General features: G+C 35.0%; 1 protein-coding gene across 9 annotated transcripts in view; it reads right to left on the reverse strand.

The window, feature by feature from the left end:
- Nucleotides 1-27089, reverse strand: part of DGKB (diacylglycerol kinase beta) — a 675150-nt gene that overhangs the window by 513077 nt on the left and 134984 nt on the right. For 5 of the 9 annotated variants that reach the window (XM_070615806.1, XM_070615803.1, XM_070615802.1 and 2 more), the window contains 2 exons: nucleotides 12839-12915; nucleotides 9020-9040 (listed from right to left, as the gene is read on the reverse strand). In XM_070615806.1, coding sequence (XP_070471907.1) covers nucleotides 9020-9040; nucleotides 12839-12915 — 98 coding nt within the window. The remainder of the gene's footprint in view (nucleotides 1-9019; nucleotides 9041-12838; nucleotides 12916-27089) is intronic. The other 4 variants (XM_070615805.1, XM_070615810.1, XM_070615804.1 and 1 more) reach the window with 1 other exon arrangement.

Below are 27089 nucleotides of genomic sequence, written 5' to 3' on the forward strand. Positions count from 1 at the left end.
CGATGTTTATGTGATGAACATATTCTTAAGCATTGTGTTTAAAAGCAAGGTTAGTTATAGTTGCTCTTCCTTCTGTACCCTAAGCCGTTGTAGTTAGCACTGTAGTTGACAACATAACAGATGATAGGAGCATGGTTTCAAAGTCAGACTACCTGGATCAACTCTCAGATACAACGCTTTTTAGCGGTGTGAAGGTGGGCAATTTATTAAACTCTCTGTGCCTCAAATTCTTCACCTATAAATAATAATAATAATACCTACCTCTTGGTTGTATAGGAGGGATTCCAAACAATATTTGAAGAATAAGCCTCAAAATCACATTAACTTAAATGTTTTCGTATACATTTAACAAGTCATTCCATGGTTCATTGTTTTATGGTCATTTATTTTTTTGAGAAAGCTGATAACAAAATATTTACAAAGGACTGGATTTGCTGAAGTTTTCCTCTGGTTCTTCTTTTGGAATAAGATTATATTTTAAAATGAGACTATTTTAAGCCAAGAGTTTAAGGGGTAACATAGGAAAACAACAACCACCAACCAACAAACAAAAACAAAAACAGGGATTTCAGAATAAAACAATTTTATTTCATATTCCAATACCTCCACTTGCCACCTGAGTGGTTTGGAGCAAGAAATTGATCTGCTCTTTTAAGGAAACAATCTGCCATATCCCAAGTGTTCACTCTTTATAGAGACTTCACCCACATAAAACCTCCTTGAAATTGGCACTTATGACTTACTGATGAAAACCAGAAAAATACCCAATCGAAAGGCAAATATGGACTGTAATGTATGGCATCCATCTTAATAAGGAAGACATTACTTCTTGGTCCTGCTTTTTGGAGTTTTCAGAGAAACTTTCTGAATTTTCTCAAGTGTTAGGCTCTTCCTTACTCAGCAAGCAAAAAATAGCTTGGTTTTATTCTCTGAGAGCTCTAAGCCTTAACTTCATCCATTTAAGGTCAACCTTTCAGGGTTGTTGCCTACATGTAATAATAAATTGATGAAATGGACTTAATGTATCCTTGGGCACACAGTATGTAAAATAAATAAAATAAAAGGAAGCACTGGTTTGAGATTAGATGGATTTTTTATTATCTTATTTTGTTCTTCTCTTTATTCGTTCAGAAAACTGGAAAATTCACTGCATCTTCCCAGATCAAACCTTCAGTTTTTTGTGTCTTAGATATTTTGCTATAATTATTCTGTTCCAGGCAACATAGGCAAATTACTGCTTTCAGAAAGCAAGCATTTAAGAACAAATTATCTTATTTTAAAAAATAAAAGCCTGTTACAGATGTAAGAATGGAATAAAAATTTCCTCAGTTCTTAAATGATTTCTATGAGATGATGTCATGCGCTTTATTAATGATGATCTGAATTTCTTTCTCCAACTTCTTTACATGTTGATGGGAGCAAACTTCCTTTCTTTTACATTCCTGTCATTATATGCAGCTCACAATGTTACAAAACTCAAATTTCTTTAAAGCCAAAAAATAGATGCTTCAGTGTTTCCAATTCATTGAGGAATTCTTCTTCAATGTCTTTGTTAGCTAATCCATCTCCTCTTTTCTTATTAGTCAAAGATTTTCAAATCTCTTCTAAAATCCTATGTTGTCCAAAATATCAAACATTTCTGTAAGTGGATACCGTCCTCAATCTATACATTTTCCTTATCTCATGATTTAGCAGAACATTTCCAAATTTAGGTATCTTATTTTCTACTGCTGTCATCCAGCAGCAGTAGAATTGGTTTTTGAAGACTGTGATTTTTAAATAGAATGAGATCATTTATATGCATATCAATGGAAACACTAATGAAAAAAGTTGGGTGGGACTTAATTGAATGAGTGTTCAAAAATCAAATTGGCTGTCAGCTCAAACAGAGACATACACACCAAGCAGTGTTTAAAGTTTTGAAAACTGCTTTTCCATTTTCTTTTTTCCTTCAGGAGCAGCCACCAGACTATTTAGGGAGATAACATAGAGAATCTGTAAAGAATACAGACTGAAGGAGCTGCTCAGATGTTGCTGCCAAATTGGCACAAGTTCAAGTCACATTTCTATCTGCCTTTCATTCTTATATCTGACCATCTGGATCCTTTAGTTTCAAATCCCTGCTAATACTAAAGAAATAACACTAGCATTCATCCAAGTAGATTCAAAGTGAATGAAAATAAATGTCGTCACTCTATCACCACTTGAATTTATTTTGGCAGTTTCAGGGTGGAGATTTTCTCATATTCAGCAAATGTTCATTGTGCACCCACTCCGTACTGGTCTCTGTTCTAGATGTTGGAGCAAAAATGTTACAGGAACATGCAAAAATCCTTCCATCAGGGGGCTTATCTTCTAATGAAGAAACTAAGAAAATAGCAAAATAAATAGGCTAAATGTACAATGTCTCATGGTATTAAGTGTTGTAGAAAAAATAAAGAAGGAAAAGGTTTATACATTTAGGAGGGAAGGATCTGTGCAGTTGTAAATCTGATGACCAGGAAATGAAAATCTGTTCTTTGAATAAAGATTTAAAGGGGATGAGGAAGAGAGCTTTGCACATATTTGGAGAAAGAATATTCCAAACAGACAAAACAGGTAGTGCAAATACCCCAAGGTGTAAAGATGCCTCTGTTTTAGAGGAATTCCTGTAGGAGCCAGTGAGGAGGAGCAGGAGGCTGGAGCAGGAGTGAGGGAGGACTGGAGTAGTAGGACAGGAGGTCAAGGATCCGATCTTTGGTGGTGTGTGCACTGGGGCAGATCAGGTAGGATATTAGACCATCAATAAGAGTTATGACTGTAAGATGGGGTGAGAGGAATGGTCACTGGAGGGTTTGCAGCAGGAAATCACAGGATCTGATGTATTTTAATAGGATCATATGATCATAATAAGATCTTTATCTCAGAAAAAAGATAATCCACGTCTGACTTTCTAACAAACTTGTATACACAGCTAATTAATAAATGATCTTTAAAAGACAAAAATGAATCATTGAACTAATATAGATTAAGTAACTAGCAAAAACTGTGAACAAAGAAATAACTTTAATTCATTAATCAAAAAATGTTGATTGGGTGTCTACTATGTGTATATTACTGCTAGCTACAGAGTAAAAGAACTCTGATCAAATGAGGCAGGCAATACCTAAATTAGCTAGAGGTTTTCTTTCACCATTTCCATTTCATTTCTGCTTTCTAATTTATATTATTAATTAATTATGTTAAATTTAAAATTTATTTAAAAGTATATAAATTAACATGTAGCATAGCTAACTTCCTGAGATTTCAAAACTGCATTTTTATATTAAAATACTTTCAGAGACATTTGTATTTTTAAATGTCTCATTTCTTATGCTTATCTTGTACTGCAATTGATTGTTCATTATTTCAGATTTCAGAGAGCTCCTTGATAGTCCCCTACAACTGCCAAGTAGAATCTTCCTTTAACAAGAAAGAGTGAAAAGTGTGAAAACCTGAATCTATAAAAATTAGTTTTGTCAAATGAAAACATTTTTACTGCTCAGAGGCACATAATCCATTAACTGTAGCTTTACTTAAAACTAACATTTATTAAGACTAAGTAGAGAGAAAATTAGAAATGTATTTTTTAGCGAAAGATGATAAATGGCAAGAAAAACAATGCTACTACAAGTTATTTTAGGAATTGTGAAATGCAAATAATGGATTGGAAGAATTTTAAGCAGAATATTTTAATCATAATTTTCAGTATATCTCATAATCAAGGATCTGTATCTAACTAAATTTTGTACTTCAGTTGGAATCCATTTTAATCTAGTATGACACTGTCTTGTCTGTTTTATAGTGTCATCACTAGGACATGTGTGAGCTGTTACTGAAGCATACACACAAATGTTTTAAAGCTATTTTCTCCTTGAAAAATAAAACCCAGTAAAGATTTCTTGAACAACTATGCATATACAGTTTTCATTAATAATGTCAGTTTTTAATTATTGCTGACTTATATGTTCATTTTTAAATAAAATTTCCAAAGAGAGTTCTTTTAATGCAGATGTGTGTGCAGGCAGATTTACAAGTGTATCTTCTTCCCTGCTAGACTATAAGATCCAGCACAACTTTGCATCACACAGTGTTTAACACTGCGTCTTTCACATTGTAGAGGTCTTACGTTACATTAGTGTCTTACATTACAGTATATATTTGAGGTGTGGATACTAGAATAGTAAAAACAGCAAAATTGCACTCAATTACCTCTTTGTAGGCAATCTAGCAAGAAAGAAAATTCATTCAAGTGGAATGATAAGAATTTGTGAAATAGAATAAATACAAAAAGCTTCTCAGCAGGAGTATATTCTTTCACTTATTAAATCTCAAATGAGATTATTTTAAAGTATAATAGTGTATGGCTATGTACTTAATATTTTAGCAGATTAAAACTAAAAAAAAATCAACAAAACGAATGCTAACAAAATAACCAATAATTTGGAAGGTTTTCAAATATATACTATCCTATAAATTCTGTTCTTTTTAATCCATCAAGGCCAAAATCTACCAGAGTTAGTACTAGGAGAAACAGCAAGTTGAGAAGGTGTAGAAGACCAGGAAATAGCCAACATGTAAGAGTGAGGGACTGAGATTTTACAACTGGGTCAGGGAACCCACTAATTATTCTCAGGGCTTAAGAATTCCCCGAGTTGAAGCATTCTGTCAGTAATTTGTAAAATAGATTTATTAGTTTGACACTCTTTGGTAGCAAAGATCAGCTTGACCATTTCTGTTTCTCCCACAGGACCAGACACAATATCTAGTATATATTATACGAGTAATAAATGCATTTGGGATGCAATCCAATAGCTTCTTTCTGTTCCAAATGCTTTTCTCATTTCCTGTATGCTTATCTCTTATTGGTGGATATATTTATGCCAAACTACTCCTTAAAGCCTCTAATCTCTCCTTTTAATCTTTATAGTCAGTGATATGATCTATTATCCATAAATGGAAAGCTATTAGAAATATGATTGAAAAGTTTGTCCATATAATGGAAACACTATCTAAATGTTACTGTGCTGTAGGAGATACACTAAGTATGCACCATGTATGCTATACTTTAATCCTCACGGTAACCCAGTCAATAGATGCTATTATCACTCTAAGTTATAGATGAGGAAACTGAGGCTCAGAAAAGTTAAGTAAATTGCCCAAGGTCAAAATCTCCTAGTTAGCACCAAGGACCTAAATAGTTCTAATTTCAAAGTCCACTCTGTTATAGTTAGTCAAAGTATAATTTTACAGACAGATTTTCCAATATTCACACGTGGTACAAGATACTTTGCCACTGGTTTATCACTAACAAATGTATTGACTAGTCTAACAATAAGCTTGCCACTCTAGAAAGAAGGATATAAAATAAAGTATAAAAATAAAAAGTAATGGTATAACTACTCAATTGCCCAATCTTGAAAGCTCTGAGTTGACTGCCACTCCTTATGTATACTTTGACGTTCCAAGTATAACCTATTATTATTATTATTGATCTTATATCTGAAATGTGTTCTAAATCTGCCCCCAGGCCCACTGCTGTCCCAGTTTTCATCACTTGATTGGACTGCCTCATACCTGGTACTCTTTTCTACTTAAGCTTATTGTCCATGTTGCCTTCAGAAGTGGAAAAATTAACTTGTTGATCTTAAATATATCATTTGTGATTTCCTTTACCTATTAAAAAAAACTTAAAATCCTTACACCTTCTAAGCCTTTCTACTCAAATCTCGAGATTTATTTTACCCTAGCATCCTTCAGTTCTCTTCCACCCAAAAAAGCTATTACTGATGATGAAAATGCACAAACAAAAACATTAGACAACCCCTAAAAATAAACTTCAGGTGCAGCAAACACCTAAAGCGTTTGTTCTACTTGTCCTTGGAAAAGTGAAAAATAATCACCTGAAGATTTCGGCATCACTTTTTTGTCTAATCTGCTTTTTGACTCCTATATAAATTGTCTAATAAATGTTATGAAATAAATGAAAAAAGAATCTACCTAAAGTGTTTAAATATTACTTTTCAAAATTGGCTACTATTAAACTAAGGAGAGCTATTAGTTTGTTTATTTTCCAAATTATTTAAGCTTGTTTTCAAAACTCATTTGTAGAGAAAACAATTGGAAGCAATCAGTATAACTGTATTTTATGCACCCTGAATATTTACCTATTTTTAAACTTCTATATCTTTATTATAGAAAGTTGGGGGAGAAATAGACAGATACCTTCTAGCCACTTAAAGTAGTCAAATCATTAATCTAAGCTTTCAATTTAGGATAAAGATGTTCCAGGTGGTCCATTCTCAAATTCTAAATGTTTTCATAGATATACGGCAGTGTATTTTTTGTAAACGTTGAAATTTGATCCTCAGTGCAATTGCTAGATATCAAATTGATTTAATTACGATATGATGTAACTAATTAATCTCAAACGTATCTATGTAAATATCTTCTCAAATTGTTGGGCATGGTTCCATTCTATGCTAGAACAATTGTCTGAATGTCGAGGCATAAAAACTGAGGCTACACAGTGAAACAAAAGTTGCTATATATTTCAACAATAATTAATACATAATCAATATCAGGTTAGTAACAGAATTGTAGTAGGCATTTTATTATTCAGTTTGGTGGTGTGTTTTCAAAAGTGTGTTCTGGTTGTAGGTTTGACAAAAAGAGGAAGATGATTGAAATTATGTTGATAGCAAAGGGAAAAGAAGCAGAAATATCAGTTAATGCATTACTTCTATTCCTTGCTAACTAATTGTCCTTGCCATTCGTGCAGTTGTGGCAGGTGGAGTAAATATGACAGACACAACACCTCTACTATCAGGACAACCTTCTGGATTGAAGCCAGGGTTGGCAGGGGGAGCATATCACATGTCATGTCCCCTATTCCTACCTCATGGTAGAAGGAAATTAATACAGAGTTGGAAAAGACATCAGAGTTATATTTCTTCCCTTTATAAGAGAGAAAATAGAGGATCTGAGAAAATCGAGGTTATAGGATTGATTAGGGATGCATCTCAGCTATTCTCACTTTCACCTTTCATACAGACTCCCGAACTTTTGTATGAAATCATTGTTGGTAGCTAAAGCGTGACCAACAGCTACCGCCTCTAAACATCAATGAACACCTTTGTGTCAGAAACAGAGCAATTTTACATTTATTTTGGAATTTAACTCTTTTAACAACTCAATAAGGCCAATACTCTCTTCATTTTATAGGTGAACAAACTGAGACTAGGAGGGATGAAATAACCTGTCCAAGACCTGCTAATATGTGGCAGATGTGGGATTTGAACTCAGTTCGGCTGTACTCCTAAGGCCATGTTTTCTCTGTTATGCTTTCCAGATGCTTGCTTTAACAGGATTGGTTGAATTTGGTTCTGGAAGGACAATTATAGATTACAATAAAAGGGTGTTTATACCATTGCTAATAATTATATCAGTGTCAATATCCTTGTTAAAGACATTTAAAATATTACATTAGGCAGCAGCACCACAAATTGTAGGTTCTGATTTCCCAGGTTTCTTATTAAGGGATTGAAGCAACTCACTTGTCTGAAATGCAAAGGTCATACACATTAACAGAAACTATTGTACAGAGGACCCAGTGCAAAGATGAGGGAAGCCCAGGGAGCGATAAAAATGTAACTCAGTCTTGGGGCAAGGATCATCTACGGACAGGAAATGTAACGAGAAAATCTTACCCTCACAGAACACTGATAGACAAAGAACACATAAATATGCATGCTCTCATTCTTTTTTCCCTTTGGATACCCTCAGCTCTCCTCGTTCTTTCTGTTCTGCAACTGAAATTGCTTGCCTACTAAACAACTGCATATGGAACAAAGATTGAGCAAGGAAAAGGAAGGAAGAAACTCATTCTGCTGACCCCAAGAAAAAGCAGGGCTAACTTTGCCTTTTCAGACAGTCTCTGGTGGGGATGCAGGTTGTCCAGAAAGGTGTGTTTGTTGAATAAGGTGCTCAACAAATAGCTAAGGCCTGTTTCATGAAAGCAACCATTTCCCTTGGAGAGTTGCCTCCTAGCAGAGCTCATATAGCCTGTCTTTGAGGGAGCTAGTAGGTTTCCATAAAGATCGGGGATGAGATCGGGGAAATAGCAAAGTCATCGCAGTCACTGAGTTGCCATTTCAGCCGTGCTTTACCCTAGGAGACTGTAATATGTAGGATCTGTATCTAAGTCAGTCCGGATCATTTTGATGTAATCAATTTCACTGTGACATATTGAGGATGAAATTACAGTGGTGGTTGTTACTGAAGCCACAGGGAAACTTGTGAATAAGAAGCTGCCAGTACATACCCATATCGTCCAGGGGAGACAGTACTATGGTTTTAGACAGCTCATGCTCTTTAGTAAGACATATTCCTACTGTAATAGAAAAATCCATTTAGAGGACCCAAAAATGTGTTGTCATTCTATGCACCCAACTGAACTATGGACCTCAAATTGCTTTCCACAATGGACTTTACTGACAGAGAGTGGCTTAAACAACAGATGGGTTAACCTTTTTCCCAGGAGGGCAAAAGTCAACAGCTTTTCAGTTATATTTCCCTCACAGACTCTAACAGCCCTACAAAACAAAAAAATAGGTCCACATCAATTGCATTTGAATGCAACTTTTAAACCTGCCATTGTAAATTACTAAATTAAGACTTCCCTTAAATAAATTATTTTATCAGAGCCTGATTATGTTTTGGTGAAATTAGAAAATCAAATTCAAGAGTCTACAAAATTGAAGCCCACACTCTGTACCCTTTTTTATTCCATTAAGGTATCAGCTCCTCTGTTTGAGACTTTGATTTGAACAAATATCAGTCAATTATAACTTTATAAGTATAAGTATTACAGATAATCTTACATATTATATAAATCTCATTGGTACAGAAGTATAACTCAGTGATATGGATGAGAAATTCATAGCTCATATCAGAATAAAGAAAGAAAAGACAGATTTTAATAGAAAAGAAAATGTCTTACTTGGTTAAGAATGTCTTGTTTCTGTGCATGCAAGGAAAGAAAGAATACATGTGTTAATGTAACATAATTTATACTCGTTATCTCATATCGACGATAATTTAACTAAAAGGTCAAGTTTACAAATTGATTTTAAAACATACTCTAGATCCATGGGTCTCAAAATGTGGTTGCAAAAACAGCAGCATCAGCATCAACTAGGAAACTGATAGAAATACAAATTTTTGAGCCTCACCCCAGAAACATAAAAACTAAAGGGAGAGGGGGGCAGGCAGCAATCTGTCTTTTAAGACCCCCAGGTGATTCTGATGCAAGTTAAAATTTGAGGATCATTGATTAGATCAATCTTTGAAAGTAATAAGCAAACAGTTCTACGTGACATGAGATAAATATAATGAATAACAGATACAGTATGATTAAAACTTCTCAGAGATTATGAAAATATAACAGTATTTATAAAGCTATATTAGATTATGAATACTTATTCCCCACTCCTAATGTTTCCTTCTATTAAAATAACATGCCTAGCCTCTCTCCATGCCTTTAAATATCTGTCCATACATATGCCACTACTTAATTTCTTCCCTTCTCTTTAGATGTCAATGGAACAATTTGGAATTGAATTTGAAATCCAAGGGGGAAAAATATATATTTTAAATATTAAATATATATTTTTAATATATATTATTAATATATTGTATTATATAAATATATTGATTATATATTACATTAAATATATATAAAATAAATATATATATGCATGCAATGCAATACTGGTTCTTTCTCTTATTATCAAATTCCAACACTCATGAATCAGTTATATCTGAGATGACCTGTGTTTTACTGTGAACCCTCTCGTTAAGACTGGATTGCTACTACAAACTAGCTATAATCATACTCTTAACATTATATTATTTACATAAGATCAGGTGGAGACTAATAGGAATCTCTTACCTTGTCAGGCATGAGTCAGTAATAATTATATGCACTGGAATATGCCATACTTATTCCATAAGCAATGTCGTTCAAAGTACATGAAATACCTTTCCCTTCCCCTTATTCTTCTCATCTCCCAAGGCCTTCCCTATCTTTCTATGGCCTAGTCAATGAATTGAAGAGGAAAGAGCATCAGTCTTAAACTGGGATTCCAGACAACTAAATTTTAATTATAGTTATTGTCACAACCCTATCTGGTTAATCCTGGGAAAGTCATTTTACCTTCCTTAAAATAAGTTCCTTTATTTAAGAACTTTATAATCCGTTTGGGAATGTCAAGACCTTTTTAAAGTTTTTATTTTTAGAGAATCTCTAAGGCCATCGTTTAGATTTATATTTTATAATTCTGTTATTTATTGATTCAAAGAATGATTATCAAATTATCTTTAAAAAATAGGAATTAAAAACAAATGATTCATCCATCTATTGCACTTAATATATGTTCTCTAAGATAGACTCAAAGAGGTCACGTTTTCACTGGATTAAGTTTTCTATACACAGCGCTTTTAAAATTCAGCAATTCAAGTGAATAATAAAAAAAATAATGCATCTACCATTTAAGCGGCTTTACTCTGTAAGGGGAGAAGCGATTTAAGAGATATTTAGGTGTTCTTTCTTTGCGAGTACATTTTATATGGATGATACAGGCCATGTTCATTTTAGAAAACAAAAGATCAGTTATTTATTCTAAAGGTAGACTAGATGAATCACTCTCCAATTTTTCTCGTATAATTGAGCTTCAATTAAGTAGTCATTTATGCCAAATAATTTTGAGCTCAACTTGACCAGTCAATAAAGAGTGACAATTTCACATGTCAATTGACAGTATGAATTTTCTTTTATAAACTTTATAAAGTTTCTTTTACAGACTTTTATAAACCTTTTATAAACCAGATGAAGTCATGTACTGAAGAGAACTTCAAGGCCTTAAAGATTCCTTTCTCAACATTGAATATTCCTAATTATTTCCTATTGGCTTTTGTAAAACACAAACTTGTGTTTTTAAAAGAGTCATACACGTTTAAATTTTTCTCCTAAAGGGAAAAAACCTATCAATGTTAAGATTAGAGAGTGGTTTCACTTTTACATTAGAATTACTTTTGTGTCATAATGAGATCTGACTTTTTTGTTTTCCAACTGTTCGTTATTTTAATAATGTATTTCAAGAGCAGATCTGTGTATTTGTGGAGAGGTATTACATTATTCAAAAGGCTGACATCGCATGTGTGTCTAATAATGAATCTAGTAATTACCTCAATAAATCCAGCATGCAGTGACTGATAATCCTCATGAAATATAATATCAGTGATACTGTCTTGAGAGTCCTTTAATAAGAAATCACTGAAGCAAAAAGGCTACTTTGCAAACAACATCACATTCCAACTGAATTCATAGCCAGCAGCTATCTTTAGGAAGAAAACATGTTTTATCTCTGTCTATAGATTAGATAACACGCATGTTTACAAGTATGGTTGGGAATGTAAATATTAATGACATTTTTAGGTCTTAAAGCAATTCAGTAAGGTTGTCATCTTTGCTTTTCCCACTCTGCTCTCTTGGTCTCTGAGATTTTCAGTTCTACAAATTTATCTGCCAACATTTTTCTCTCACTCTATAGCATCTAGGAAAATAAAATGTGAGGGAAATGTAGGTCAGAAGTCTGCTTTTTTCCCTGATACAGGGAAATGGGAATGATTTTAAATTGCCTTATTTTCCCCATGATATGCGGGCACTAAACATTAACTTCATTTTTTAAAAAGAAGATAAATCTTACATTAAAGAGTTTTAAAAGGTACAATATAGACAGAACAAGAAAATACGGCATGAAAAATTGTTAACTGCTAGAAATACTGAAAGGAAATTTAAAAAGAATATGAAAGTTTTGACCTTGGAATTTAGAGATCGGGTTTTGACTAAAATGCAAGTTCTATAAATCCAAGAGAAATATAATGTTGAATGGTAATCAGTAACCATGGTCTGGTAAGCATTCAAAGCCACAATGACAATGATGACAAGAAACAAATCACATTTTAATCCGCAAACAAATCTATCTAGAGGGCTAGATAATACATCCGGGCAAAAGGGTCTTTTGCAAAGGGCAGTTTGTTTCAATTTCCATACAACCCAACTACCACTTGGTGAGGCTCAAGAGACCTCACAGCAACGTCAAACGTTTAAAATGAAACATCTCTTGGCTAACATTAAACAGAACATTATTTAGCAAATAATTAGGGTTCACTCAAGCATGGTATTCAAAATCAATCAACAGGACATAAAGTTTTTATAGGGAAAGAATTTCAGTGGCTTGTAAGCTTACTGGGTATAGGTTAACACAAGATGGGGGAAGAAATTCCTCTCATTTTGTCAAAGCTGGCTCTTTAAAGCAACAGATCAGTTAGAGCCTTCACAGACCCTTTCTTCAGTCAAGGGAATAATTTTCTGAAAGAAGTAAACCCCCTGCCTCACAGCAATGTTCATTTGGGGGTGAAATTTGCATGACATAGAGTGAGAGTCAGGCACATTTGCTCTGCCCTTCTATCTAATTCTGTTTGCTGACATCTAGGAAAATAACTTAACAATGTATTGTATATCATCTATACCCTTTTAAGCACATGATGTAGACGTTATTTTCATTAGCAAAATATTTTTGGATGAAAAAGGTAGTACAACATTTAATGTACCTTCCAGAATAGCATATAATAATGAATTTCTTTTTGTTTATGCTATAGTATACAGAATATGTATATTTCTAAGAGTTCTTCACTAAGAAAACTCTCCTCCAAGCATATATATAAAACTATGAAAAATAAAGAAAAAAGGTTTTACCCCTTCAGGATTATACTTTGCAAGCACACCATTACCATGGAATTCTTCAAGAACATCCTTTAATTTCTTTGTAGAATCTATAAGAAATAGAAAACGCACAAATTGTTTATATATGCCTAGTGTGGTTCTGCAACCCAGTTGAGAAACAAAAGACTTCTTAAAATAGAAATAATCACCAACAGATATTAAATTTTAAAGTGAACATGTAAAATTTTCTTTACCACTTTTGAAAGTCTATTTAATTGGAAAAGGCAACCACGAAAAAAGAAAGAAACAGAAAAAAGTACGTTTTGCCCAAGGCTATTGCCCAAGGATGGGGCCATGCCTGTGTATTATATGAATTGAGTAAATAAATGAATAGGTAGTAGGGGTTTTTTTTCCCTCTATTTTGATAACACAACATCTAAATGAAAGAAGTAACTTAATTTAAAAAGAAAACTTGGGCATTCGTTGTTGAATTTTACAGTTTACACAGTGCATTTTTTGTATATCACTGTATTAGCTAATACTAACCCTGCTGGATAAACAAGAAAAATAAAATGTGTGGCTAAGCCTCAGTGGTGAATGCACTCAGACGCAAGCTGTAAGATTTTAGTATTTTTCAGATATTTTTAGAAAGAATTTTCTAAATATACATACAGCTCAATACTAAAAAATATTTTAATTCAATTAAGAAACAAAGTTTAGATACGTTACCAAATGTATTTCAAATTACTTTTCTCAAATTTTTTATAATTTTTGGGACTTTCATCATATTAAGATTGAAACAAGAGAATCCTGAGTATTAATAATAATAATAATAACTTATGAAAGACAAATATTATTAGAATTTTAAAAATTATATACAAATATATGTATTTAATATACTGAAATAAAGCTCTCATAGTTATCAGAATATAATTTTTTGACCAAACAATCTCATAACTACAGCATATTTAAGTTAGAGTAAAACTATAGCTAGTAAATATTGGTGCCATCCAAATATTCAATCAAATTTGATTAACAGTGATAAAACAAGCTTTAGATAAAGATGTGGGATAAGCAGAAGGTTCTTAGTTCTCCACCATGGAACAGGGCATGGATATTGTTTCTTAGCATTTGAATATAACTCTTCCTGCCTTTCTCCAAAGCTTGGTGATATTTGAACCACCATAAAGTATTTACCAACACTAATTTACTAATGAGCTTTTGAAACACCTTGTTTGAAAATCCACTCTTAGATGCCCATCGACTGCATTATATCTACATTTTGTGAATTATAGTTTCCTTCAGAATGTACAACTTCATTTCTTTATATTGTATATTCTTTGGGGTTTTATAGGTATATGACTTTTTTTTATTGCAGTAAAATTCACATAATGTAAATTCACTTTAACCATTTTAAAGTATACAATTCAGTGGTTTTTACTATATTCACAATGCTGTGCAACCATCACCACTATCTAATTCCAGAACATTTCCATCACTCTGAAAGGAAACCCCACATTCTGAACATTTCATAGAAATGGAATCATATAATATGTTTTCTTTGTGTTTGGCTTCTTTCACTTAGCACAGTGTCTTCAAGTTTCACCGATGCAGTAGCACGTGTCAGCACTTCATTTCTTTTTATAGCTAAAAAGCATTCCATTTTATGGATATACTACATTCTGTGTATCCATTCATCAGCTGATGTACATTTGAGTTGTTTCCGTGTTTTGGCTTTTATGAATAATGTTGCTATGAACATTCAAGTATACATGTTTTTGTGCAAATATGTGTTAATTCTCTTGGGTACATACATAAGAGGAGAATTGCTGGTCATATAGTAACTCTATGTTTAACATTTTGAGGAATTGCCAAACAGATTTTCACAGGGCTGGTACTATTTTGCATTCCTGCCTTCAATATACGGGGGTTTCACTTTCTCCACACCTTTGCCAACACTTGTTATATTCTAGTTTTTTTTATTATAGCCATCCTAGTGGATATGAAAAGGTTTTGATTTACATTTGATTAGTCATTTGCTAATGACTAATGATGCTGAACACCTTTTCATGTGCTTATTGGCCATCTGTATATCTTCTCTGGAGAAATGTTTATTTAAGTCTTTTGGTCATTTTTCAGTTGAATTGTTTGTCTTTTTGTTGTCAATATTCTCTCTTGTGGGTGTGTGCATGTATGTATGCATGTGAGTGTGAGTGTGTGTGTGTGTTCACACTATAGCATACTTGAAGCCTGTACAGCTTCCTATGTATTTCTTTTTCAGTGTATATTTTGCTAGCACTTTCCATACTGATCAGTTTATTTGTAATGCCATGTTCCTTGCTCGACTACAGGTTGCCCTAGGAAAGAAAGGCAGAGCATTCAAATTTATTACCAAAAAAGCTGAAACAACAGAATTGTAATAAATATTGGGATTGAGTTGATCAGAGCTATTTCTAAATTAAAACAAATTACAGTAATTGCTTCAATATGCAATTTGGCAGAAACTTACACTACTTCAGACACCAGGTCGCATATTAAAAAGAGGCATGAAGCTGATTCCTCCCTCCCAAATCCTTCTGTGTGAAAGATAAGCCACTGTTCTAAGTTAGCAGAACAGCTTTTACTTCCTCTTGTTTATAGATGCAGACCCTTCTGTACATACCTACAGAGACAGACACGTATATAGATGCATAAATTCTGGAATAACATATCCCAAAAATCTAGGTTTATTTTAATCACCTTAGCCCCATGACAAAATGGAAGGGGGAGGGAAGAACACTTTGGTTTCTCATACATAGGCCTTCCACAGAACTTTAGAGACTGCCTGAAGGTGGACATTTCATTTCAGGCTTCCACAGGAGTGAGAAACACATTCAGTAATCATTTATAAATGTCCCAGAGAAAACAATAGCCTTTAAAATTATTCACGTTATTTTTCAATGGTTTACTGGTCATAGTTTCTATTGGAATATTCTTAGTGAGAAGACCTCTAGGAATAAAGTAATAAATTAAGAGCCAAAATCTCTCTATCTGTGACTGCCATTTCCATGAACTGAGGCTCATTGATGATCTTGGTCTGGGACACTTTAAGAAGCTCCAGTTCATATTCAGGTGAATCACCACCAACTGAACTTACTCCTTTTCCAATTCTCAAGTTCCATCTTTAATATCTTGACATCTGAATTTTACCCAGGATCCAATACTCACTCCACAATCTAGTTTAGAAAATCGAGTATTATCTTGTTCTTATATTCCTGTCCCAATAACCTTTCTTGGGCCCAGTCTCTCTAAGATTGAGGCCTTGACTTTCCCAGCCAATCTTCTTGGATGGAGATTTTGGTATGGAACAGCAGAGGCTTCCAGATATCCTACCAGGCCCCATAACCTTTAAATAGAATTCCCTTATGTGAACTGTCTACATATCTGCTTGGAGTCCCAAATTGCACTAGACTGTGAAAGCCCCATTGCTGTATACTCCCTTCCTTCATAGCAGAACACACATTTACTTATTTTCTAACTCAGCTGCTTTTCTGAATTTGTTCCTATTACCTATCACCATAAACCTTCCTATCTTTTTGATTACGTCAACTCTGAATCTGTCCATCCAAAACAACACTGGGGCAGTGGGGAGGAGAAGGGATGCATGACCGGATCTGACCTACCCCCTAGTACAAGACAGACACCAAGGACGTGACGCCTGGATGAACAGATAAGAGGTGAATGAAAGACATATTTCAGCTAATATTGGAGCTTCAAGTACATGAGCACAGTGACTGATTCTGAGCTGAACAACGTTGAGAAATGCAGGCTGGCAGCCAGACAGGCAGGCAGCTGTGAGCTGGGATATCAATTCACACTTAATATATATCTGTAATGGGACAAAGGTTTGGAGTCCGAGAGGGTTGGCAATTGCTGGAGTGCTGGGCAGCCAGGTTCAAACAGCTAGTTTAATCCTTGGGATAAGAGATCAGGACAGATGCTCAACACAAAATATCAGGTCTCCTAGAAAGCAAAGGAGGGTTATGATTTAGGCAACTCTGAAATAGAGAGCTAATTCCTAAGGCACTGTTACTTGGCTTAGCTAATAGGGTAAGAAACTTGGAGAAGAATGCTGGATACCAATTGCTGTGCTTTGACTGGCATATTCATCTTACCAAGAAGTAATTTAATATTAATAACTACAGCAGAGAATGAGGTCATTTTATTTTGTCTTTTTCATCACCATCAGAATCATCTAAGAACGAAGGGGGTACTAAGCCTAAAAATGAGAATAATTTTGTTCAGCAAACACTTTTGTTAAATGCTGGGACAGAGGAAATGTATATGGGGCCTGATAGAGTAGATTTTCTCTTATGGCTTGTCTTTCTAGCATCTGCTCTAGTGCATGAGCTTTTCCAGAAGGCCCCTAAAGTGCCCACTCCCTGTGAACCCTCTCATGTTTGGCTGAGTCAGGTAATATACAATGCCATGAGAGTTAAACTAGTAACATTTTAGGAATGTGCAGTTAGGAATGTTCTGAATTTTAACATAAATTTCAAGGAAAATTTAATTCCTTTCACATAATTCTGGAATAAAAATAAATCAGTAAGTACACTTGGCAATGTTTAGAAAATAGAAGAGTCAAGTTAATGAGTCTTAAAAAATGCTACATGAAAATTGAAACACTTTTGCGGCCAGCCCTGTGGCGTAGTGGTTAAGTTCGGCATGCTCCACTTTGGTGGCCCAGGTTCACAGGTTTGAATCTCAGGTACAGACCTACACCACTCATCAGCCATGCTGTGGCAGCAACCTACATACAAAATAGAGGAAGCTTGGCACAGAGGTTAGCTGAGGGCCAATCTTCCTCATCAAAAAAAAGGAAACACTTTTAGTTTACTTCATATCTCTTTGGGTGTCTGTTACATCTTGAATGAGCTTCCTTTGTGATTTCATGGCATCTTTGCCTCTTTATTGCAAAAATCTCAACACACACTTGTCAGACTAATAGCATAGGCCTAGCAGAGTAATGGAAAGATTTAAAGCCAGATAGATTGGATTTTGGATTTGTGTCCTGTGTCCAGAATTCTTGGCTGAATGTCCCTGGGCATATTTTTAACCTCTCCATGACTCAATTTTCTAATACTTAAAACTAGAATAATGATACAGACCTTGCAAGACTATGACTAGCAAATTCTCTGGTGCCCAAGAAATTCCTGCTCCTTTGTTCCGTGCTAAATATGACTTCAAACATATTATCATCATTCAATAGTTTCCCATTGTCTTTAGATTGAAGCGCAAACTCCTCTTGGCATCATGTGTGTCAAAATATGGTGCAAACGCACCTACCAATAATTATTTTCTATGCCTTCCATATTTACAATTTAATATCCAGTCATCCAATTCTCAACATATCTCCTGATTTCAGAGCGCTTTCTTTGCTCACGATGTTCTTTTTGCCCAGGATTCCCTTCAATGAAATTCCCATCAAATGAAGTTCAAACAATGTATGTTACAGTTACCTGCCACCTTGTTCACAAAACCTCTCAAGACCTCCTTCAATCATAGTAGATAGCAATTTCCCCTTCCTGAAACTCCCCTTAACAATTCTCTTAGAATTCGCACCTAATTTATGCATTGAGTACTATTAACACTATTAATTAAAATTTGCATGTGTGGAGTCTTTTAGAGTTTGCAAAGTGTTTTATCTTATTATCTCATTTAAAACTCATAATTACAGTATGACTTTATCAAACTCTCTTCCCACTTAACACATGAAGAAATCAAGGTTAAAGAAATCATCACATTTAAAATTACACAGTTAAATGGGGTTTGAAGTAGTTATCCAAACTCTTGTATATGACTCAAATCTTTATCTTGGAAAAAGAAGCAACAGAAATTTCCAGTACAGCTGAGGCATCTATTTCAGAGTTCATGACTTTTGTTAATATAGTTCAGGTAATTTTATTACCTATTTTTCTAGGGCATGGAAATATTCAACTTCCTTTACCCACTTAAATTAACAGATGAAGAATATACCTTATAAATACACAAGAAATGCAACAAAAAACAAAAGAAAGAAGAATCATATGGATATTTTTTAAATTAAAGTGTTTAATTGCATTTTATTTTATTTTTTGCTCAGGATTAACTTTCTGTTTGATAATAGAATTAGAATACGTATATATCTTTGTTTTTCATTTTGAAAACTTTAAAATACGCATAAATTTTGCACAATATATGTATTTTATATAGTTATTATAGGAATGCGTCTTAAAGAATAAACTTTAAAATTGTTTATGCTGTATTATTAGGGGAAAGTACATGGAAAAGACAGAGGATTATTAAACAGAAGTAAAAGAGAATTCTTATAATGCCTCATGAGAAAACCACTTTTTATTTATTCCAAAGTGAATATATTTTAAAAGTCAAGGCCAATAGCTTTACCATCCAAACTGTAGTCATAGCTGCTATGAGATTATCATATTCAACTGTTAACACCAAGACTATCTAACTTATAAAATGAATTTGTCATTTTTATAAATAAGTTTTTAAAGAACTGACTGTAGGTAATTATAACATTACATGGAACCATGGAAAAGTCATCTTTTGGTTCTCTCAGCTCAGTGTTTTCAAAAGTTTTCTTCAAATCTAGGCTTCCCAAGCTTTTTCACCTTATCACAAAGGATATTTGTGGCCTAGAAATCTTTTCTTGGGCCCAGCAAAAAGAATCTTTGCAGTGGCTATTTTAACCCTGTAGCAGATAAGTTAGTTTCAACTGTTTAAAGAGAAGAATTTCCTAATTTAAATACTGAGCGAGCATTAATGTCGATACAACATATTAGTATTTGGTACAAAATTGATAAAGTTTCCCTTAGTACGTAGTACTTAAAATTAGCAAAAGAGTTTTATCTTTCTCTAACCCAAATGTTTGTGTGTAACCCAGTGGTACTCAAACCTGGATCCATCTCAGGATCATCTGGGTAGCTTTTAAATACACTGACGCCTGGGCTCAAAAAACAGTGATGAAGATTGCATCGGCCTGGGGTGGATCCCAGGCACAGGAATTTTTTAAAAACTCCTCACCGGTTTTTATATGTAGCTAAGTTTGAATTAACCAATGCTCTGATTCTTAAAGAGATATATAAAAACAATTGAGAGTTAATCAGCAAATTTTTTCCTGCTAAGTTTTCCTATATAAATATATACATATATATTGTTTGGTTCTCACTCAAGGGGTTCTTAGGGAAGAAAATTTTAGAACACTTTATTTAAAAATTTATTTATCCTCATCTCAGGTCACAATAGCAAAACATGGTACTTTTCAAAACCAGAAGATCCAGAAATTGATTTTTCTATTAATGCAATTCCCCAGATGATAGAAAAGATGTTCTACTTAAATTGTAGTCAGCAGCAGAAAAGAAACACCTACAGCACTATAAAAAAAGATATTTGGAGAACTAGTCACCAAGAGACAGAAGTTCATATCTACTTCTGTGAGGATTATAATAAAAGTATAAAGAGATTGAAAAAGAAATATGGAACTATTGTTAAAAATAATAAGAGGCACGTTGTAGCAATTTATATAATTGAAATCTATACACCTGGACACCCAGATGTTTAAAAAACATCCTAAGAAGAATATTCTAATGATACAGCTACACTAGGAAGAGCTGTAAAAAGGCTTTGATGCTGTTCCGAGTGCAAGTGTCCTCTCTACATGTTGCTGCTAAGATCTTGTGCTCACTGTTAATTTAAAAAGATGATGGTCATAATATCTTTGAGAAAACTGCTATACACTCTGCAGTAACTGTTTCTATTTATTTGGAAAGACTACTATTTAATTCCAGAATAATGTTGATTTGAGACTATGAAGAAAGTTTCCTTTATCCTTTTGAGAATCATTATTTTCTGACACTCCTCTTAAACAACCAGTTCCTAAAACTCTTTCCTGTATTTGTGATTTTTTTCCTTCTGCATCTATCTGTACTTAAGTTTTTGATGTGTACATCCAGTCTAATGCCTTGCACAAAATATTTGTAAGAATGATCTTTGAATACACAGAATATCTGATAATTTGGTTAGCAAATCTATGCCCGTCAGACACTGTCCTGGGAGCTCAGGAAATAATTTATATTTTATATAGATTTTATTGTGTAGAAAATTCATTAGGATACTATACACTTGCATTTGAACCACTCGCCCACACTCTAACTAAAAATTTATATTGAAAGCATAATTTTAATTAGGAACTATAATTGGTGACTAAATTGACTGGTGCAGTAAAGTGGTGTGCTGGTAAATGTTTACCAGCTGTTGAGGATGCAGAGCGCTGACTCGTGGTGTTTGCCAATTTACCTGTTGTAAACTTTCCCACCATGGCCATTTCAAGCCCCTAGCATGACATCAGGAATGTGGAGATGGGAAGAGACGCTAACATTCAACTCTCATGAGCAGCAATTAATGAATTAATCAGCATAGAATTTTATACACTTTAGTGAGAATGAACATGTCTTCCAAGACAAATACAGAGATAAGGAGCAGAAACCAAAGGCCTCAGTTGTGACTGCTCTAACAATCCTTCAAATATTTGAGAAGCATGTACTGAGTTTAGAGCAAGTATTGTTCTAAGTACCTGGAATATACCATTGCACAAAACAGAAAATATTCTTGCTCATGTATTTTGTAGTCTAATGCAAGAAGATACAAAACAGAATAAATTAATATAGTATATCAGAAGATTTCAACTGCTACAGAAAAAGAAACAGTGCAATGTAAGGAAGATTATCCATTTGCAGGACACAGTTTGCCATTATAAATAGCAAGGTTAGAGTAGAATTCCATGAAAAGGTTCCATTTGGGCAAAAAATTTTTTTTTTACAGATTGGTACCTGAGCTAACATCTGTTGTCAATCTTCTTTTTTTTTTTCGTCTTCTTCTTTCCCCAAGCCGCCAGTACATAGTTGGGTATTCTAGTTGTGAGTGGCTCTGGTTGTGACATGTGGGATTCTGCCTCAGCATGGTTTGATGAGCGGTGTCATGTCTGAGCCCAGGATCTGAACTGGTGAAACCCTGGGCAACCAAAGTGGAGCACAGGAATTTAACCACTTGGTCACGGGGCCGGCCCCTCGGCAAAATTTTGAATCTGATTTATATTTCCAAAAAATCACTCTGTTCCTGTAAAACTAAAGAAATCTGAATAAACTCTGTGAATTATGCCAAGGTCTATTTTCTGTTTCTGATAGTATTTTATAAACTGTAGTTATGCAAGATGTAACCATCTGTAATTGGTACATGGGGCCTTCCTGTATGTATTTTTTGTAATTTCCTGTGAATCCATCATTATTTCAAAATATTTTTTAAAAAGAGCACTCTGGCTATTGTATTGAAAACAGACTGTAGAAGACAAGGGTAAAAGCAAGGAAATAATTAAGAAATTATTAAATTAAATCCATCTAGAGATTTGATGACTTTGCATGATGGTGTTAGTGGTGGAGCAGGAAAAATGGATTATTTACAAAGTGGAGCCAAAAGGATTTCCTGATGGATTGAATATGGGTTGTAAAAGTGAAGAATCAAAGATGATTCTGAGGTTTTATGTTTGAGCAATTGGAGGGACGAAGTTGCCACAAAGAAAGGAGAAACACGCAGATGGAGCAGGTTTGGGATTGAGAATTCTCAATTTTAGTGTTAGGTATTTTATATTTAAGAAATCTATTAGGGGCTGGCCCCGTGGCCAAGTGGTTAAGTTCGCGCGCTCTGCTGCAGGCGGCCCAGTGTTTCGTTGGTTCGAATCCTGGGCGTGGACATGGCACTGCTCCTCAGACCACGCTGAGGCAGCGTCCCACATGCCACAACTGGAAGAACCCACAACAGAGAATACACAACTATGTACCGGGGGGCTTTGGGGAGAAAAAGGAAAAAAAAAATCTTTAAAAAAAAAAGAAATCTATTAAATATCCAAGCGTAGCCTTTAAGAAAGCACTTATATATGAATGTGGAATTCAGGGGAGAGTCTGGGCTAAAGAACTAAATTTGAGTGTTATTTGTATAAATGATGTTTAAAGCTAGAGAACTGGATGATATCACATGGAGAGTGAACATAGAGAAGATACCAAGGACTGAGACCTGGAGGACTCCAAAGTTCAGACAGCAGAAAGAGAAGAAGAATCTGCAAGAAGACTAAGAATGAGTCTCTAGTGAAATAGCAAGAAAACCAGGGGAAGCAATGTGTCATGAGAGCGAAGCGTCGTATAATGTCAAGGAAGATGAGAAGCAGAAACTGACCACTGGATTTTTAGGAAGAAGAAAGTCATTCACGTCCCTGTCAAGAACTGTTTCAGTTTAGGGATTAGGGCAAAAATCCCGATCAGAGTGAGCTAAGAGCAAATAAGATGGAAGGAATGGGAGGCAGCAAATATAGGCAACTCATCCCAAAAGATTTGCTGCAATGGAATCAAAGAATTTGAGCAGCGGTTGGACTGCAGGAAGTGGACTCAAGTTGATTTTGTCAGAAGAGAGAAAAGAAAGTAATTTTGTTCACAGCAGAACACCTGGTTTAGTACGAGGGCATGGCCAGTTCACCTAAGTGGAGAGGCATAGTATATGGGTTCATATGCTTGGGGGAGGCAGATGTCTGGTTGGTGTATGTAAAGTAGTTGGAAAGGTCAAATTAACTAGGGTTATGGTTGTCCGTTCAAGTGCTATAGAGTGAGAGGGGCAAGGACGTTAAGGAAGGAAGCAAGAAGATAATTTTAATGACTTTTCAGGGGGGACTACGCTTGGGTTTTGGATTAATACTTCAGTCCAAGTGGACTATTACTTCAATTAAGGAGGAGGCCACTGTGTGACTGCTGGTCATTCTCTTTAGTTTGAGAGAAAACAATTTCTGGCAATTAGTGTGCCTTTCAGAGCGTTACGCCCTCTACTCAGATGCCAACCTCCTCTGTACCAGACATAAGGGGATATGGAAAAGAGAAATTTGGAATTAAAGTTCCTTTCCAGGTGGGTTTCCCAGGAGTTAACGGTACCTCAGTCGTTCTTGTCTTTTTTCCCCCAGCCTTCCTTCATTTTTCTCTCCATTCTTTTGAGTGGCTAATTAAGCTTAGACACATTTAGTTCCAGTTAATAATTATCTTTTCAGCCTTCTTCCTCGTCCAGCGAATGATAAAATAGAGAACCCATGTAGTTCAGCTCTATGTGGAGCCATCACTAGTAATGGTGGAGAAAGGTTATTTCCCTGGAGAGATATTGTCAGCCTCATGTCCCTACTCCACTGCGCCTGCTCCTCCCTTCACATCTCATGATGCTCTACCATCTCCAGCACACACTCACCCGAGTCATTTTAGAGAGGTTGAAAAATAACAGTGAAATGATTCGGGAGACTTTCTGCCCCTTGATGACACTTTCTAACCTATATGGTTGAAGTTACCATATTTTTTTCTGCTCCTTTGGCTTAAAGTTTCCTTATTTATTCTCTACAATTTTTTCTTTCTTTTTAAAGGTTATTTTGATTCATTTCTTGGGCTTGGTGAGGGGATGTTTAAGAAAATGCATTCATTGTATTTCCCCAGATAGACTAGATTTTTCTAAAAAAAATATTGTTGAGGGGCCGGCTTGGTGTCTCAGCGGTTAAGTTCACAGGTTCCGCTTCGGCGGCCGGGTTCGGATCCCGGGTGGGGACCTGGCAGTGCTTCGCACGCCATGCTGTGGTAGGCGTCCCACGTATAAAATAGAGGAAGATGGGCACGGATGTTAGCTCAGAGCCAGGCTTCTTCAGCAAAAAGAGGAGGATTGGCAGCAATTAGCTCGGGCTAATCTTTGCCCCCCGCCAAAAAAAATATTGTTGAAAGAAATGATGATTTCATGCACTATTGTTCAAATAGTTCCTTCACAAAATATGTGGAATCTCCAAACTAATGAATCAATTCATCAACTAAATATCCATATTTTTAGATTGACAAGTGTTGCTTAACTACCATTCACTATTTGTGGTGACATTATTGCTACTGGTAAGTGGGGATAACAATAATGTCTTCCTTATCCTTATGCTGCGGTTAGTACCTGGTGCATAGTAAATCTTCAGACTGGGAATCCTCATCCTCATCTGTGCTGCCAGATTTACTCTGAGTTCTGGGAACTTTTCTTTTCTTTGCTATAACCTTAATATCAGATTATTCTCAATTTTCTTCATTTTCTTTTGCATTTTCTCTAGATACTTTAAACCTCCTATTTGAACCAACAACCAGGACATAATACAAAATGTTTTAACTAAAGTTACACTCAAATTATCAATTTTAATTTTTTTGATATGGGAAATTCACTTCTGTGGGCAATAAAGTGCAGTCATTTTATGTGTTCTAATCAAAATATTTAATGAAATGCAACTATGAGTTACATTTTGAATCTGTACACTATTAAAAATTTTTAAACCAACACTAGTTTAGAAGATGACGGTTTTTTTTTTTAAGTTCTTATGTGGGTTGCAGAACACTTACTGAGAAACCAGACATTCTGGCAACAATTGTGTATTCCCTAGTCATAAAGCTAATAACATCTTGTTTTTTGTGGGGGTTTTTTGGTGAAGAAGATTGGCCCTAAGCTAATGTCTGTTGCCAATCCTCCTCTTTTTGCTTGAGGAAGATTGTCACTGAGCTACCATCTACGCCAATCTCCTATTTTGTATGTGGAACTCTGCCACAGCATGGCTTGATGAGCAGTGTGTAGGTCCGTGCCCACGATCTGAACTGGTGAACTCCAGGCTACTGAAGCAGAGCACACGAACTTAACGACTATGCCACTGGGCCAGCCCCAACATCCTCTTTTAAGACAATACAAAATTACCAAAGCTTTCAATTAATCTCTGACTGTAAAAATCTTCAGCTCTCGGTACATTTACCAGGAAACATAATATTAGGCAATCTGAGAAAACGGTCTGTTTATTTTGCGGATATACATATTTCAAAGAACATAATTTTCTCACATACATATTTTAAAGAACTTAAAAATCCAAAATACTATTCCCAAATCTTAAATTCAAAGCAGAGTTCAGGGAAATATGCCATATTCATCTGGTGGCTTTAGCTATCTACTCATCTTGACCATGCCGCTGAAGGCTGGGAGAGCTTTAGTGTGAACAGGAGGGCTATAACTGTACACGTAATTAGAAGTAGTTCAAAGATTTGCTTCCAGACTTTGAGTCTTACATGATCTATGGGATAATCCTTTCATAAAATGGACCTCCATTTTCTCCCTCTAAAACTGAGGAAATTAGAAGAAACAATATGTAAGGACTCTGCCAGCCACAACATTCTATGATTCTATGATAACAAAGATCTCCAGATGTCCTGGGAGGACCGGCAGTCCCACACCCTCTAAATATTGCCTTCCTAATATTCTCATCTCTAATTCTCACTTCCCTCAATCTTTATCCCACTTTTGAACAGAAAAGTTTATACTGAGTAACTTGGAAATTTCTAATCCCATTACCAGAAAAGCTGAAAAAAGGGGGAGCAGAGCAAGAATCCCAGTTCAGAAAGGAATATGATTTTCTGGCATGTCAAATTCCCCAGCGTTATCACACCCTCTTACTGGTATTATATTTGAGAAACATATTTAGAATTATACTTATTACTCTGAAAAATGATGAGCTTTGATCAAGTTCCCTTAAAGCTTAAACTGACAATTTTAAACTGAGAACTTAACCTACAATGTGAAAGTCAATTTTCATATTTTTAAAAATTATTGGGCAAAGAGTAGACAGTAGATGAAGCCCTGTATGTATGGACATTGTCCCTTACTTCTGATGGACATCCCGTCACACAGTGTTCAGAAGGGAAATCTATGCTGGTGTTTTTTATTAAATGGTACCTCTCACAATCTATATCCTTACATTGGAATGTTTGTTACTACAACTTCCAATAGTCTTTACCATAATTTGCTATCAAATTTAAAAACTTGCTAAAATTGAGATAATGTGTAGGCTCTTCTGAATGAAAGGAGTTCTGACACACCTTAGCTGTATTTCAGCCATTCACCTAAAAGGATAAAGGCTAGTCCCAAATTGTTCAAATATTTCTGAAGATCTAAAAAGAAGTAAATGATTAAGGGTGATGATTTTGTAAAGGAGTTTAGTTACAAAGTAAGTCTGAGACAGTTTGAGAGATTTAAGGACCTGGCAACATTGCACCGTTTAAAAGTCGAGAATGAGAAGATTCTAGCGAGGGAGGTTGCCGCAGCCTCCCTGGTGGTTTGCAGGGATCCATTGACCAATGCACTTCTATGACAGAGGAAATTCTCAGCCATGTTG

This window comes from Equus przewalskii, chromosome 4, assembly GCF_037783145.1.
Source record: "Equus przewalskii isolate Varuska chromosome 4, EquPr2, whole genome shotgun sequence".
In the NCBI taxonomy this organism is placed as follows: Eukaryota; Metazoa; Chordata; class Mammalia; order Perissodactyla; family Equidae; genus Equus; species Equus przewalskii.